Below are 16,535 nucleotides of genomic sequence, written 5' to 3'. Positions count from 1 at the left end.
ATTATTATTGATGTACATGGGCGTGGCTAAGAAGCCCCGCCTACTCCGGTGAATCAGGATAATGTTCTTCCAACGCTGCTGGGGCGCTACGATTCCTGAGTCCCTTCTTCCTTCCTTCCCCCCCCTCCCCTCCGAAATAGTCGCGCCCTCTGCGCGCGCGCGAGGAACAAGATGCGTTTCCAATTGGTGCGAGGGAGGCGGGAGCGCGCGGATGAGACGTTGGGGTCCGGGCGAGACCATCCGGGCGGGGGTGACCGCAGGGAAAGTTGCTCCCTCCGCCGTCTCCGAAGCTGCTGCTCCTGCTGCTTTCTCAGCGGGAAGCGAAAATCGGGCAAAGATTTCGTGGCCGAAGAAATGCAAACCCCGTCAAATAAAAATAAATGAAAATGAATTTTACAAAAAGAAAGGGGTTCGTGTGGGGAAAAAAAAATGGAGGAATTGCATGTCGGGAGGAAAGAGGCGGGCCTTCTGAGTGATGGACGGGATGGGTGGCTGCCTACCAAGGCTGGCACTGATTGGGCAATGCAGAGTAGATGACCTCTGACCTTCCATTCCCTCCTCTTCCTTAGACAGGCAGCCAATCGAAACTCCTTTCCTCGGTTCCCCCCCCCCCCTTCAGACTCTGAGGAGAACCAGAGATACCCTCGGCTTCTCCAGGACAGGCGAGCTCCCCGGCCTTTCTCCGGCTGCCTAGCCCACCGAGCCCCGGTCCCTTTGGAAGCGCTCCCCTTGGGCCTGCGCTGGGCGCGGGAGTCTCTGCCCGGAGCTCCGGTGCAAACTCTCCAGTCGGCCCTCCAACCAGCCGCCTCGGCCTCTCCCGGCCATGGAGCCTCCCAAGGAGCCGGTGAGTGGCGGAGGGCTGGATCTGGCCGCCCCCAAGCCTGGCGTGGGCAAGGGATCCCCCTCCAAGCCCAAGCCGGTCCCGGCCAGAGCCTCGCCCAACACCCGGGCCAAGGCGCCGCTCGCTAAGAAGGCGCCGCCCGCTAAGAATGCCCCGAAGGCCGTGAAGAAGGCCGCCCAAATTCCCCCCAAGGCTGTAGATACAGTAGACGCCGCAGGGGAAAAGGAGCAGGAGCGCCCCCTTGTGGACGGAGCTGCCGCTTGCAGCGCTTCCCAGCCGTTGCAACCTGTAACGGAGGCAGGTGAGACGCCTATCCCGTCTCGTCCACCAGATGGCGCCAGAGAGGAAGTTTCTCAGCCGCAGCTCCCAGTGATGGAGCCCGCTCAGCCTTCGTCCCTTCCTCCTGCTTCAACTCCGCTTCCGGAAAGTCCTTCGGGGGAGCCAGCTGCTAAGACCTTACAAGTAGCCGCCTCGGTCTCTCCCAAGGAGCCGGTGAGTGGGGGAAAGGTGGATCTGTCCGCCCCCAAGCCTGGCGTGGGCACGGGATCCCCCTCCACACCCAAGCCAGCGCTGGCCAAAGCCTCGCCCAAGACCCGGGCCAAGGCGCTACCCGCTAAGAAGGTGCTGCCCGCTAAGAAGGTGCTGCCCGCTAAGAAGGCTGCCCAAATTCCTCCAAAGGTTTTAGACATAATAGATGACGCAGGGGAAAAGGAGCAGGAGCGCCCCCTTGTGGACGGAGATGTCGCTTGCAGCGCTTCCCAGCCGTTGCAACCTGTAACGGAGGCAGGTGAGACGCCCAGCCCGTCTCATCCACCAGATGGCGCCACAGAGGAACTTTCTCAGCCGCAGCTGCCGGTGATGGAGCCCGCTCAGCCTTCGTCCCTTCCTCCTGCTTCGACTCCACTTCCGCCGGAAAGTCCTTCGGGGGAGCCGGCTGCTAAGGCCTTACAAGTAGCCGCCACAGTCTCTCCCAAGGAGCCGGTGAGTGGGGAAAAGGTGGATCTGTCCGCCCCCAAGCCTGGCGTGGGCAAGGGATCCCCCTCCGCACCCAAGCCGGTCCCGGCCAGAGCCTCGCCCAATATCCGGGCCAAGGCGCCGCTCACTAAGAAGGTGCTGCCCCTTAAGAAGGCACTGCCCGCTAAGAAGGCCACGAAGAAGGCCGCCCAAATTCCCCCAAAGGCTTTAGACCCCGTATGCACCGCAGGGGGAAAGGAGCAGGAGCACCCCCTTGTGGACGAAGCTGCTGCTTGCAGCACTTCCCAGCCCGCTCAGCCTTCATCCCTTCCTCCTGCTTCGACTCCGCTCCCACCAGAAAGTCCTTCGGAAGAGCCGGCTGCTAAGAGGGCAAAGACTGCCACCCCAGAGGTTGCTATCCCTCCTGCAGCGGCCGGACTCTGTCCAAAGAAGGCCCAGGAGCCTGGCATGCAAAACAAACAGCCGCCGGCCTCTGCAGCCTCCGACAGCGCCTTACACCAGGGGCAGGCTACTGCAGCCGATGATCCAACGCTCCCTTCTACTGCCTCTTCCATGGACATCCTGAAATCGGTGGTTGAGGGACCTAAAGACTTGCCACTGTCTGGGGACAAAGGAGGGACTCCAGACACACCTACCTTCAGCGGTCTCTTCTGTCCTGGCTTGTTTAAGACGCTTCTCCAGAAAGCCAAGGCCACCGCTCGGATAGTAGTGGATCCAGCCCCCTCAGATCCAGCCTTATCTGACCCCAATAATTTGTTGTTCTCAGAGCCCGCCACAGAGAAGGAGGAGATCCCCTGCCCAAAATTGTTTTTGGCTGTCGTCCAGCGACAATGGGAAAAACCAAGCGCGTCTCCAAACCCGGGCGCAAATGACAGACGGTTCTATAATATGACCCCCAACCTCATGTCTGCATTAAGAGTTCCAATAATCGACGTACCAGTGGTGTCCTTAGTTGGTAACATTCTGGGCGGTAATCCGGAAGATAACTTGAAACCAGAAGACAGGAGAATGGAACTGACGCTCCGCAAAGCCCATCAGATGGGTTCCTGGGCGGTTAAGTCAGCATTGGCTGCATCCTTCTTCAATAGAACTTCGTTGCTCTGGCTCAAAGAGATTCAAGCCAGAATCCCAGCCACCGACCTCCAGACTCACGAGGACCTCAACAACCTGATAGCAGCGGCAGAATTCTCTGCAGATGCCACCCTGCACTCGGCCAAGTTCGCTTCCAAGACCATCGGCAACTCCGTGGCAGCCCGACGACTGTTGTGGCTCCGTTACTGGCAGACACAACCCAAGTACAAGTGGAAGTTGGCCGCTTCCCCCTTCAAAGGAGACAAGCTATTCGGAGAGGCCTTAGAGCCTTTACTCAAGGAGACCAAAGACAAAAAGAAAATCCTACCCGCTACGTTCAAAACCTCTGACCACAAATCCTTGTCCAACGTTCAGAAGCCTTCCTTCAGAGGAGGGAACAACGCACGCGGCTTCTCACAACAAAAGAGGTCATACTTCCAGCGACCTAATCGCCAATCCGATAGGGCCGATAGATATAAAGACAGGACCAGGCAGCAGTTCCAATCCAAACAGCCATTTCGAGACAACAGAAGTCGGCCCTTCGATGGCTTTTCTAGAGATCTGCATAGCCAACCCTCCCAGACCCAACCCTCCAAAAGACAAACAGTGGCTGGGGATTGTAGTCCCCAAAGATTCAAAGAGATGAAGAGCGATTCTCGAATTAAAAAGACTCAACAAGCATCTGGTATACAAGAGATTAAAAATCCAGTCCATACTGGACAGCGTCCGAGTGACCGACTCCCTGAGGTCAATAGATCTCACGGAAACATAACTACACGTCCCTATATTGCAGACTCACCAACAATTTCTATGGATACGCCGCGCAAATCAGCATTTCCAGTACAGGGCCCTCACAAAGATGCTAGCTACGCTCTCGGCTCACCTCAGGACTATCCTTATTCTCGTCCAACGCTCTCTGGCCAACCTGTTGATCGAATCGTCCCACCGCCGGCCCACAGAGAACCTCCACGTCACGATCCGGGTCCTTCGGGGTCCTTCAGGGAATCAGGGATTCAGAATCAACCACGACAAGAACCACTTGTCTCCTACCAAAAGGATGCTCCACCTAGCAGCATCTATAGACGCGACATCGTGCCTAGTCTTCCTGTCCCAGGACCGCCAGCACAGCATCAGCGCTCTGGCGAACCGCATCCGATCGGACCGAACGGCGCCTCTCGACCTCGTCTCACAATTGTTAGGCAAGATGGTGTCCTGCGTCTCCATCTTTCCCGGCCCACGTCTGCATACCAGGACCCAGAGGGCACAAGGCCAGTGGTTCTAAGAGGACTTGCGAATCAGCTTCAACTGGCAAGAACTCAAAGTATGCCACGTAGTACTCCGACGGATCCAGACCATCGTCTCCGGCCAACATACACTGATCCTAGCAGACAACAGAGCCACCAAGGCCCATATGAACCACCAAGGGAGCACTCACTCCAGGTACCTCATGCGAGAAGCCGGGCACTTGGGGCACTGGGCAGAAGGGCATATTTTATCTGTGCAGATAGAAACAGAATATAACTCGGGAACATCCAAGTTAAAGGCACTTATTTTGCGTCTTGGAGGTCTCCTGGGATGAAAAACGGGCCACATGGGGGGAGGGCTGTACCTTTATGCCTTATTTGGGGGCACTCAGGCCTCCCTGCAGCCTCCTGGGACCAAAAACAGGCCGCGGGGGGGGGGGGCAGCTGCATGCCCCCATACTTCGTTTTGGCCATAGCAGGCCTCCATACAGCTTACTGGTACCAGAAATGGGCCTTGCGGGGGGGGGGTTGCCCTTCCCTGCCCCGTTTTGGGCCTGTCATCTCTACCGGCAGCCTCCAGGGGCCAAAAAAAGGCTGCAGGGAGGTAGCCTGAACCCCTATCCCCTGAGCCCGTTTTGGGCCAGCAGGCTTTTGAAGTATATTTTGAGTAAAACTACTTGAAACTGCTGCAGTGACCTGGGGCCAAAAACAGGTCAATGGGTTTCTCCGTGAAAAAGGGAGACTTTTAAGTTTCTAGTCCCCATGACAGCTGAGCAAGTTCAAATACCTAAATTCTCACTGGCGTGGTGGTGGTGCTTCTTTCTACAAAAGCATGGTGCATTTATTTCCCCACTAGCCGATAACCCGGTATTTCCCCAGGTATTTATTTACAGGGGGAAATATATAGTACAGTAGAAGCCATTTAAAGGCACAGCAGGCTCCAGCTTAACAGAACACACACCCCTAGGTGTATCTTTTTCTCACAGTATTTGTCTCCAAAGAGTAAGTCATCTGTGCACCGAGTTTGTTGAAATTGCCCAAGGCGTTCCAGAGATATGCTGCAACACACACAGAGCTATGTTTATATAGTTTATAAAAAGGTTTCTAAATTTGCTCCTCAGGATATCCTAAAAGCCATTTTGCTGCAGTACAGTAGAAGCCGTTTAAAGGCACAACAGGCTGCATCTTAACAGAACACCCCCCTCCCTGAGGGGTGTTAGGGGTGTCTTACCCCCACAATATTTGTTTCAGTATGTAGATTAGGAGAACTCCCCCTCTTCTTCCCCAATATCAAAAAAACAGTATAATTCTCACAAACGAGCCTAAAATCTCACGGGGTCACAGATTCCCAGTCAACAACAACAAGAGCCATTTGTCTCCTACCGACAGGATATTGACTACCGGACACAGGATCCCATCGGAAGTCCTCCAGTGGTGAAGGTCACCCAGTACAACCATGGGAAGCACATTGAAGAAACTGAACCGTCTCGCCATCGCTCCGGCAGCCGGTTTTCTCGGCTGGAGAGCCCAGATGGCAGAAGGACAGTGGACAGAAGAGGAGCGATTCAAGAACGTCAACCGGTAAGAGCTCAAAGCAGGCCACGGAGTCTGCGAACAGATTCATACCACCATCTCCGGCCACCACGTACTAAACCTAGCAGACAACGTAGCCACCTAGGCCCAGATGAACCGCCAAGGGAGCATCCACTCCAGGTACCTCATGCAAGAAGCCGGGCAATTAATGCACTGGGAAGAAGGGTATCTTCTATCCGTGCAAGCAGAATATAACCTGGGAACCTCCGATGTACAGGAGCTCCATTTTGGGCCTAGCAGACCAATCTACACACTCCTGCGACCAAAACGTGGGTGGAGCTTCACGGGGCGAAGGGGGGTGGGAGCTGCACCCCCTATGCCCCTTTTTAGGCCTAGCTGGCATCCCTGCATCCTCCGGTGACAAAGGTTCTCCTGGGAGGGGGACTGCACCCCAGCCGCTGCCCTTTTGGGCCAACAGGCCTCCCTGCAACCTCATTGGACCAAAAACAGGTTGTGGGAGGGCCTCCCCTCCCCCCCCCTCACTCCATTTTGGGCGTAGCTGGTCTCCCTGCAGCCTGCTGGGTCCCAAATCAGGCCATTGGGGGGCGTTGTACCCTCCCATCCCAATTTGTGCATAGCAGGACTCTCTGCAGCCTTCTGGGACCAAACACCATGGGGGGCTGTGGGGGGGGGGTTACTTCACCCCGAATGCCCCGTTTTTGGGCCTAGCACAGGCCTTGCTGCTTTTACAGGTGTTCTATCTGCCTTGTGTGCAGCTTTATTCCTCTTTAGCCTCCTGAGAGGCGCTTCCTGTTCCTGTAGTTAAATTCTCGATGGCTTGTTTGTTTTAAATGCATTTTGAGTAAAACTACTTGAAACACCTGCAGCCTCCGGGGACCAGAAAGAGGCCGATGGATTTCCCCCTGTTAAAAGGGAGAGTCAAAGTTTCTAGTCCTCATGGTGGCTGAGCAAGCTCCAATGCCTAAATTCTCACTCAAGGGGATGGACGGACATGATTCTGCTTTCTATAAAAGCGGGGCACATTTATTTCCCCACTAGGCAATAACCCGGGGTCGCCCGGGTATTTATTTATAAGGGAAAAATGTCTGGACCAAATGTAATTTCTAATGTTGGATTTTCCCCCTTACCAGAGGTAGCCCCCTAGTGGAGTACTTGAATCAGTTACCATGGCAACTCCACTGTGTTGTACAATGGAAGCCATTTTACAGCAGTACAGTAGAAGCCATTTAAAGGCACAACAGGCTGTATCTCAACAGAACACACAGCCCGAGGGATGTTAGGGATGTCTTACTACACAGTATTTGTTTCCAGTGAGTAAGTCATCTGTGTACCAAGTTTGGTTAAAATTGATCAAGGCGTTCCAGTGTTATGCTGGAACAAACACAGATGCATACACACACAGAGCCACTTTTATATAAAGTATATAGATTAGCAGAACTCTAACCCCTCTTCCCCAATGTCATAAAAACAGTTTGATTCTCACAAACACGCCTAGATTAAATATTAAATTTGCACAATTGAATGCTGGAAGGATTTGGATTGTCTGAGAACAGGTGTGTCTGGGTCCGGACACCGAGTTTAGCTTTCTAAATCCTCACGATCTCGTAAAATTTCACGGCATCGCAGATTCTCATTCAACAACAACAAGAGCCATTTGTCTCCTACCGACAGGATGCCGACTACCGGAGAATGAATCCCATCCAAAGTCCTCCAGTGGCGGATGTTACCGACCGCAACCAGGGGACGTACATTCGAGAAACCGAACCGTCTCGCTATCGCTCCGGAGGCCGGTTTTCTCGGCTGGAGAGCCCAGATAGAGACCGAGATGGCAGAAGGTCAGCGGACAGAAGAGGAACGACGAGAGAACGTCAATCGGCAAGAGATCGAAGCAGGTCACGGAGCCCTCGAAGGGATAGAGATCGCCGGTCACCATATACCGATTCTAGCAGAAACCGTAGGCACTAGGACCCAGATGAACCACCAAAAGGGAGGACCCACTCCAGGTAACTCTTACAAGAAGCCGTGCAGCCTGCAGCTTCCTGCAACTAAAAACAGGCCACGGGTGGGGGGGCATTTCACACTCCCCCCCCCCCCATGCCCTGTTTTGGGTCTAGCACCGCTCCCTGCTGTTACAAGTGTTATGTCTGCCTTGTATGCAGCTTTATTCCTCTTTAGTCTCCATCTCCAGTTTTGTGACTTTAGGATTTTCCTCCATTTGAGGCACTTCCTTTTGTTTCTATATATTTACATTCCCGATGGCTTGTTTAACGTTTGAAGTGCATTTTGATTAAAACTACTTGAAACACCTGCAGCCTCCTGGGACCAAAAATGGGCTGTGTGGGGGTGGGGGTGGCGCCACACCTCACACACCCCTTGCACAGGTGTGTGCGACCCCTGCGCAGGCTTGTGAGTCTACCGCATGCGTGCCCACCCACACACCCCGCTTCCCAAGTCTGGATTGTCTTGACGGCTGCAGGGTTTTGCTCCAAAACTGACAAAAAGGTTGTTAAGTCAGGTGTGACTCGCTTAATAACCACATTAAGATGTTCCTGTTCTGATTGTGGTAGTAAGTTGAGGACTATCTTGTATCTTTTTCCATAGTTTTGGTTCTGGAATATGACGATCTTTTGTCTCTACGTAGTGCCCGGGGCGGTTTTTAAACCAAACCTGCTAAAAATAAAGATGTTTTTGATTAGAAATATAAGGTCTTTTCGACCACAAAGCTAAGACCTTTTGGATTGCAAAAGTACGATCTTTGTGAGTGCAAAAATTAAGAACTTTTAGATTACAATGTTTGCAAAAGTAACCATTATTTACTGCAAAAATCTTTTTCCCTGCAAAAATAAGATCTTCATACTTGCAAAAATAACACTTTTCTGACCGCAAAAAGAGGATTTTTTTTTAACTGCTAAAATAAGAATTTTTTTCGCTGTAAAAATAAGAATTTTTTTGATTGTAAAAATAAGAATATTTTTGAATGTAAAAATAAAACCTTTTGGATTGTAACGTCTTGAGCAACATCTCTTTTTTTACTGCTCGCTTCTCAGGGGCACAAAGAAGAATTAGAAATTTTGCTGCAGAAATCGCAAGGCAGGACGTTGGCTGTCGATTCCTGCAGCAGAATTGCCCCTTTTGCGACCTGGCACAAGCCAAGTCCATGGGGAAGCCAGGCTCACTTAACGACCGTGTCATTGGCTCTAAACTATTGCAGTGACTCCCTTAACAATAGAAATGATAGGTTCAATTGTGGTCGTAACTCCATTGTAGTGTGCTAGGCGAAGCCCGTCAACAGAACAATGGGTTTACCCTTGAAAAAGGTAGACTTTAAGTTTCTAGTCCTCTGGCAGCTGAGCAAACTCGAATACCGAAATTGTCACTCAAGGGGGGGGAGCGATTCTGCTTTCTGCAAAAGCGGGGCGCATGTCTAGACCGAATGTAATTTCTAACGTTGGATTTTCCCCCTTACCAGAGAGAGCCACATTGTGGAGTATGCCATTTTTCGGCAATACAGTAGAAGCCATTTCAAGGCACAACAGGCTGTATCTTTCAAGGTAGAACAGAACACACACCCTGAGGGGGGTTAGGGATGTCTTACCCCCCACAGTATTTGTTTCCAGAGAGTAAGTCATTTGTGTACCAAGTTGGGTTGAAATTGCTCAAGGCGCTCCAGAGTTATGCTGGAAAACACACACAAACAGCCATTTTTATAGGCGGCGTATAGGAGAACTCCCCCTCTTTCCCAATGTCACAAAACAGTAAAATTCTCGCAAGCGTGCCAAGTTTAAATATTAAATTTGCACAATGTAATTCTGGAAGAATTTGGATCGTCTGAGACAGGTGTGTCAGGGTCCAGAAAAGCTGCCTTGTAGGTGGAGGTTTCTAACATCTCCTAAAATCTCGTGTGATCCCCGGGCATCCCTGTGGAGTGATAACACGGTGCCTTTCTTGCAGATCCACTTGGGGAGACGGCGCCAAAGAGGGGAGCCATCCTAAGAACCAGGCATATGGTTAGCCAGTCTTTCGACGGGCATGGAGAGGGTCGCATCGACATTGGTGGAAATCTCAAAGGAAGAGTCTTCTTCATTTCCTTCCAAGTTTTTTGTGGAGTGGGGGGGCATTCCTTTCTCTCCTCCCCCTGGTTCGAATTTTATATCTCCCATCTAATACATCCGGGAGTGACGTCCAGTGAGTTAGCTGATGTATCCAAGAGCTCCGTTGCTCGATCCGTGTTTTAGTTTTGAAATGCCGCTACTCCTCGACTTACAACCACAATTTCTGTACTACAGCAAGATGTTGGGGGGTGTGGTTGCCCCCCCCCTTCCTAGCCACCATCTAAGCAAATTGCTGCAGTTATTAAGTTCGTGACACGGACATTAAGCTTATCACAGTTGTTTTAATGGGTTTAAAGACACAGAAACCCCAATCCTTCCCATCCCAATCCCGGGAGTTTAGATGCCAGGGAGCTGCCCACTTTTTCTCCGCTTGACTTCCACGCTCACTAATCTCTCCCGAATCTCGTCTGTGATATCAAACTCTGTCCAACAGCCAATAAAAGGACGGATTTAGAACCAAAAAATGTCTCTTGAGCCGCTCTGGAAAACGAAAGGGTAGTGGGATCGCTCTGCAGGGGCGGGATGAGATTCCGGGGAGAGCATCTTTGCGTTTATCGGCCTCTGCCACAGAGCCTGGCCTGCTTTGCAGGGCTGTTGTGTGGCAAAGTATCCCAGCTCCATTTCGCTTCTTTGGAATTCTGCTCTGAAAAGAAGACCATGTAAATGATATAATAAAGGATCTTGTGGGTGGAGGAAGTAGCCAATTCTGTCTCGGAGGCAGGACGGGTGTCGTTCTGCAGATACCAGGGGTGAAACTAGCATCGGACCCCGACAACCTTGAAGCTCCACCGGACAACTCGATCCAGGCACCTGGCAGGAGTAGATCCAGGATGTTTTGATACTTGAAGTGAAGTGAATACTTGAATGAAGTCTTGGACGGTTCAGGAAGAAGAGAGACGTATTTTTCTACCTTCTGCGTCCTTTCCCCATCTCCAGCGCGGGGGATACTAATCCCCATCCTCCCTGGCTGTGCGTGATGGGCGGTGTAGTCCAGCACTTCCTTTTCAGGCCCACAGCTAGGAAAGAGCTTTTCAATGGAAGACACAGCTTAGAAATGCCAGTGGAAGGAAGGAAGGAAGGAAAAAGAAAAAAGGAAGGAGAAAAAGAATGCAAAGGAATGAATAATCTTTTATTGATATCAGGCAGGTAATGTACGTGGGCGTGTCCTCAAAACCTCATGGGCGTGGCTAAGGAAGCCTCGCCTCCTTCCGTGATTCAGGCTCATTTCAATCTTCCTACGTTGCTGGTACGCTTCCATTCGTTGGTCCACTTAGTTTCCCCCCTCTCCTCCGAAATGGTCGCGCCCTCTCTGCGCGCGGTGGAGCTCTGGTCGCTTCCAATTGGTGCGAGGGAGGCGGGAGCGCGCTGTAGGGACGTTGGGGCCCGGGCGAGACCATCCGTCCGCCCGGGCGGGGGTGGTCGCGGTCAAAGTGGCTTTTCGCGCCATGGCCCGAAGTTGGTCCTGATTTTCAGCGGAAAAAGGGCAAATATTTCGTGGGCGAAGAAATCCAAAGTCAATGTAAAATAAAAATTTTTTTAATGAATTTTAAAAAAGGAAGAGGACCATGTGCTGAAAAAATAATCTGAGGTGATTTACAGCCATGGAGGAAGGGGGCGGGACTTATGAATGATGGGCAGGGTGGGTGGCCTATTGCATCCTTTGAGTGTGCCCAGAGCGAGTAGGCGGGAAAAGGGTTAACGCTGCCTGCGTACTTCTCCTCAGACAGGCAGCCAATCGGATCTGCGCAGCGTCTCCTTCCCTCAGAGAGTCACTTCAGACTCCGATCGCCTGAGGAGACCCAGAGACTCCCCGCTTATCCAGGACAGGCGAGTTCCCCGGTCTTTCTCCGGCTGCCTCCCGCTCCGAGCTCCGATCCCTTGTGAAGCGCCCCCCCCCTTGGGCCTGCGAAGGGCGCGGGAGTCCCTGCCCGACACTCCGGTGCAAACTCTCTCGGCGGCCTTCCAAGTAGCCGCCTCGGTCTCTCCCAGGGAGCGCCTCCCGGCTATGGAGCCTCCTAAGGAGCCGGTGAGTGGGGAAAAGGTGGATCTTTCCGCCCCCAAGCCTGGCGTGGCCAAGGGATCCCCCTCCACGCCCAAACCGGCCCCGGCCAGAGCCTCGCCCAGGGGCCGGCCCAAGGCGCCGCTCGCCAAGAAGGCCCCGCTCGCTAAGAAGGCCCCACTCGCTAAGAAGGCCCCGAAAGCCGCGCAAAGGCCCAAAAAGGCTTTAAGCACAGTAGGCGCCGCAGCAGCAAAGGAGCAGGAGCGCTCCCGTGTGGACGGAGCTGCCGCTTGCAGCGCTTCCCAGCCGTTGCAACCTCTAACGAAGGCAGTTGAGACGCCTAGCCCGTCTTGTCCACCAGATGGCGCCAGAGAGGAACTTCCTCAGCCGGAGCTCCCAGTGGTGGAGCCCGCTCAGCCTTCGCCCCTTCCTCCTGCTTCGACTCCGCTCCCGCCGGAAAGTCCTTCGGAGGAGCCGGCTGCTAAGAGGGCAAAGCCTTCCGTCCCTCCTCCAGAGGCCCAAGAGCCGGAAATGACCCCGCAGATGAGGCGGATCATCTCAGAGGCCATTGCTCAGGGCATTGCTGCAGGCATCCAACAACAACGCCCGTCACCCTCTGCAGTCTCTGACAACACTTTAAGCCAGGGGCAGGCTCCTCCTTCCATGAACATCCCACAATCCCTCTCGGTCATTGAGGGACCTACAGAATTGCCACTGGATGAAGGAGGGACTCCAGACGTCCATGGCTTCGTAGGTCTCTTCAACCCTGCCTTGTTTAAGACGCTGCTCCAGAAAGCGAAAGCCACTGCTCGGATAGAAGCAGATCCAGCCGCCTCAGATCCGGCCTTATCTGACCCTAATAATTTGTTATTTTCAGAGCCTTCCACAAATAAGGATGAGATCCCCTGCCCCAAATTTTTCCTGGATGTCGTCCAGCGACAATGGGCCGTACCAGGGGGTGGCCAGGTTCTAGGTGTGAATGACAAAGTGTTCTACAATGTGGCCCCGAACCTCTTGGAGGCATTAGAAATGCCAACAGTCGATGGGCCTGTGGTGGCCTTAGCCCCCCTCCCCGTTCTGTCCAGTAACACAGACGATGCTTTGAATCCAGAAGACAAGAGATCGGAAATAACACTCCGCAAAGTCTATCAGTCAGCTTCCTGGGCGGTTAAGTCAGCGGTGACTGCTTCCTTCTTCAATAGAACTTCCTTGATCTGGCTCAAACAAATGCAAGCCAGAATCCCAGCCACCGACCTCCAGACACACGAGGACATCAATAACCTGATAGCAGCGGCAGAATTCTCTGCAGATGCCACCCTGACTTCGGTCAAGTTTGCTTCCAGGGCCATCGCCTCATCCGTGACAGCCCGACGACTGCTGTGGCTCCGTCACTGGCAGTCAAACATGAAGTGCAAGTGGAAGTTGGCCTCTGCCCCCTTCAAAGGAGAAAAGCTATTCGGAGAGGCCTTAGAGCCTTTACTCAAGGAGACCAAAGACAAAAAGAAAATCCTACCCGCTATATTCAAAAACACTGAACGAAAGTCAAATTTTCAGAAGCCTTCCTTCAGGGCAGCGGACACCACAGACAACTTGTCACAACCGCAGAGGGCATACTTCCAGCGACCTGATCGCCAATCCGATAGGGGCGGATATAGAGTCAGGAGCAAGCAGCAGTTCCAATCCAAACGACCATTTGGAGGCAATGGAAGTCAGTCCTTCCCTCACTCCTCCAGAAGTCTTCAGAGCCAAGCCTCCAGAGGGTCAGCAGCAACTGGGGATTTTAGTCCCAAAGGCTTTGATGAGATGGAGAGTGATTCTCCACGTAATATGACTCAACAAGCATTTTTTGTACAAGAGACTAAAAATCCAGTCCATACTGGACAGCATGCAGGTGGGCGACTTCCTGATGTCACTAGATCCCAAGCATTACCAGTACAGAGCCCTCACAAAGATACTAGTGACACTCTCAGCTCTCCTCAGGACTATCCCTATTCGCGTCCAACACTATCTGGCCGACATGTGGATCGAATCGTCCTGTCACCTCCACGCCAGAGAGGATCTACTCATCACGATCAGGGTCCTTCAGGGTCCTTCAGGGAATCAGGGATTCACAGTCAACAACAAGAGCCACTTGCCTCCTACCGACAGGATGCTCCACCTAGCAGCATCTATAGAGACGACATGCATAGTATGCCTGTCCCAGGACTTCCAGGACAACATCAGCGCTCTGGCGAACCAGATCGGATTGGACCGAATGGTGCCTCTCGACCTCGTCTCACAATTGTTAGGCAAGATGGTGTCGTGCGTCTCCATTGTTCCCGGGGCACGTCTGCATACCAGGATCTTACAATGGCTCCTCCTGCCTACTCAGAAATCCGGCAGGAGCAATTCAACTACCGAAGACTGGGTCCCATGAGAAGTCCTCCAGTGGTGGATGCCACTGACCACAATCAGCACATTCAAGGAAACGAACCGTCACATGATCGCTACGGACGCCGGTTTTCTCGGCTGGAGAGCCCAGATAGAGACCCAGATGGCAGAAGGCCTGTGGACAGAAGAGGAATGACGAAAGAACATCAACAGGAAAGAGATTCCAACAGGCCACGTAGCCCTCCAATGGGTCCAGACCACCATCTCCAGCCATCACATACTGATCCTAGCAGACGACGTAACCACCAAGGCCCATATGAACCGCCAAGGGAGCACCTACTCCAGGTACCTCATTAATAGCAATAGCAGTAGAGTTATATACCGCTTCATAGGCCTTTCAGGCTTCTCTAAGCGGTTTGCAGAGTCAGCATATTGCCCCCAACAATCTGGGTCCTCATTTTACCCACCTCGGAAGGATGGAAGGCTGAGTCAACCCTGAGCCAGTGAGATTTGAACCGCTGAACTGCTGATCTAGCAGTAGCCTGCAGTGCTGCATTTAACCACTGCGCCACCTTGGCTCATATGAGAAGCCCGGCAATTGGAGCACTGGGCAGAGGGGCATCACTCGCCCTCTCCCCGTTTTGGGCCTAGCAGGGCTTCCTGCAGCCTCCTGCAATCAGAACTGTGAGGGAGGGGAGCCGTACCCCCCATGCCCTATTTTAGGCATAACAGGCTCCCCTGCACCCTCCCTCCTTGGGCCAAAAAGAGGTGGGGGGAGGAGCTGCACACCATGGCTCTGTTTTGGGCCCAACAGCCATCCCTGCAGCCTCTTCATGCTCAAAATGGGCTGCGGGAGGGAATTGCACACACTCCCATTCCCTGTTTTGGGCCTAGCAATTCTCCTTTAAACTTCCTGAGACCAAAAGGGGGGGGGGGGCAGAGGGGGAGTTGTCTTCCCTCTGGTTTGTTTTGGGCCAGCAAGCCCCCCCTACTGTTACAGGTGTTATGTCTGCCTTGTGGAGTGATAACCCGGTCCCTTTCTTGCAGATGTACCCGGGGAGACGGCGCCAAAGAGCAGAGCCATCCTAAGAACCATGTGGATGGTTAGCCCATCTTTCGACCAGCATGGCGAGGATCACATGGACATTGGTGGAAATCTCAAGGGAACAGCTTTCTTCGTTTCCTTGCCAAGTTTTTTATAAGGGACCAATTCCCCCCCCCCCCTTTTCAAACTTTGTATCCCCATTTTATACGTCCAGGGGTAACATCTAGTGAGTTCTTAGTTGATGTATCCCAGCTCTCCTTTCCTTGATCTGTATTTTGGATTTGAAATGACCCTAGTGTCGTAAGTCGAGGACTGCCGAAAAGAAAACTATCCCTCTCTGCCCTTCCACGAGCACATTTCTCTGCCCCCCACCCCACCCCCCAAAAAACCAACCCAGAAATTTATCTTCGAACTAAGTTAATTCTTGAGATCCCCTTTGTTGCTTCCAACATTAAGCCGATCAGGGCAGGCGAAAGGCTAAATCAGCACCTCTCCAAATCAGGATGGGGAGACCTGTGGAGAAATGATCCAGCGTGCTTCACACAATGCTGCAATTGTCTTGTTTGTGTTAGCTATACACTTTTTTTAATGGATTCAAAGACCCACCCTAATCCTTCCCATCCCAACCCCAGGGGTTTTAGATGCCAGGGACCTTCCCACATGACTTCTACACTGATTTTACCTGAATCTCGTGTGTTATATTGCATTTTGTATCCAACAGCCAATAAAAGAACGGATTTAGAACCCAAAAGAAACTCTTGAACCACTCTGGAAAACAAAAGGGTAGTGGGATCGCTCTGCAGGGGCCAGATAAGATTACGGGGAGAGCTTCTTTGAGTTTTATTGGCCTCTGTGTTTCAGCCTGGCCTGCTTTGCAGGGCCGTTTTGCGGCAAAGTAGGAGTGTCCCAGCTCTGCTTCTCTGCTTTGGAATTCTGCTCTGAAAAGAAGACCATGTAAATGATATAATAAAGGATCTTGTGGGTGGAGGAAGTAGCCAATTCTGTCTGGGAGCCAGGACGGGTGTCGTTTTGCAGATACCAGGGGTGAAACTGGCACAGGACCCCGATGGCTTACAGCCTTGAAGCCCCACAGGACAACTCGATCCAGGCACCTGGCAGGTGCAGCAGGCTCTGAGTGGATCCTTTGATCCTTTGCAAATCGTCCCGAAAACCTACAAGGGATCCCACTGTCGGATGAGGTCTTGGAAGCTGCAGAAAGAAGGCAGCTGTATTTGTCTACCCACCGCGCCTTTTCCCCATCTCTATCATTGGCTACTAATCCCCGTCCTCCCTGTCTGTGCATGATGGGCGGTGTAGTCCAGCG

At 52.5% G+C, this 16,535-nt stretch overlaps 2 protein-coding genes across 2 annotated transcripts; both read left to right on the top strand.

Annotated features, from left to right (window-relative positions):
• Positions 1 to 823: 823 nt before the first annotated feature.
• On the top strand, positions 824 to 10,261 carry LOC148048676 (uncharacterized). Its single transcript, XM_087707656.1, has 4 exons — positions 824 to 4,327; positions 5,521 to 5,712; positions 7,357 to 7,688; positions 9,637 to 10,261. The coding sequence occupies exons 1-3, from the start codon at positions 824 to 826 to the stop codon at positions 7,648 to 7,650; spliced, it is 3,990 nt and encodes a 1,329-aa protein (XP_087563782.1). The 3' UTR covers positions 7,651 to 7,688; positions 9,637 to 10,261.
• A 1,247-nt stretch (positions 10,262 to 11,508) lies between these two features.
• Positions 11,509 to 15,378, top strand: LOC106537471 (uncharacterized). Its single transcript, XM_014051609.2, has 2 exons — positions 11,509 to 14,511; positions 15,214 to 15,378. Exons 1-2 carry the CDS (start codon positions 11,803 to 11,805, stop codon positions 15,253 to 15,255), a joined length of 2,751 nt encoding a protein of 916 aa, XP_013907084.2. The 5' UTR covers positions 11,509 to 11,802; the 3' UTR covers positions 15,256 to 15,378.
• The last annotated feature ends 1,157 nt before the right edge of the window (positions 15,379 to 16,535 follow it).

Source organism: Thamnophis sirtalis, unplaced genomic scaffold (genome assembly GCF_051295495.1).
Source record: "Thamnophis sirtalis isolate CommonGarterSnake01/CBP01778 unplaced genomic scaffold, rThaSir2_p1.2 scaffold_2, whole genome shotgun sequence".
NCBI lineage: Eukaryota > Metazoa > Chordata > Lepidosauria > Squamata > Natricidae > Thamnophis > Thamnophis sirtalis.
This window is presented reverse-complemented; position numbering and strand designations above follow the sequence as displayed.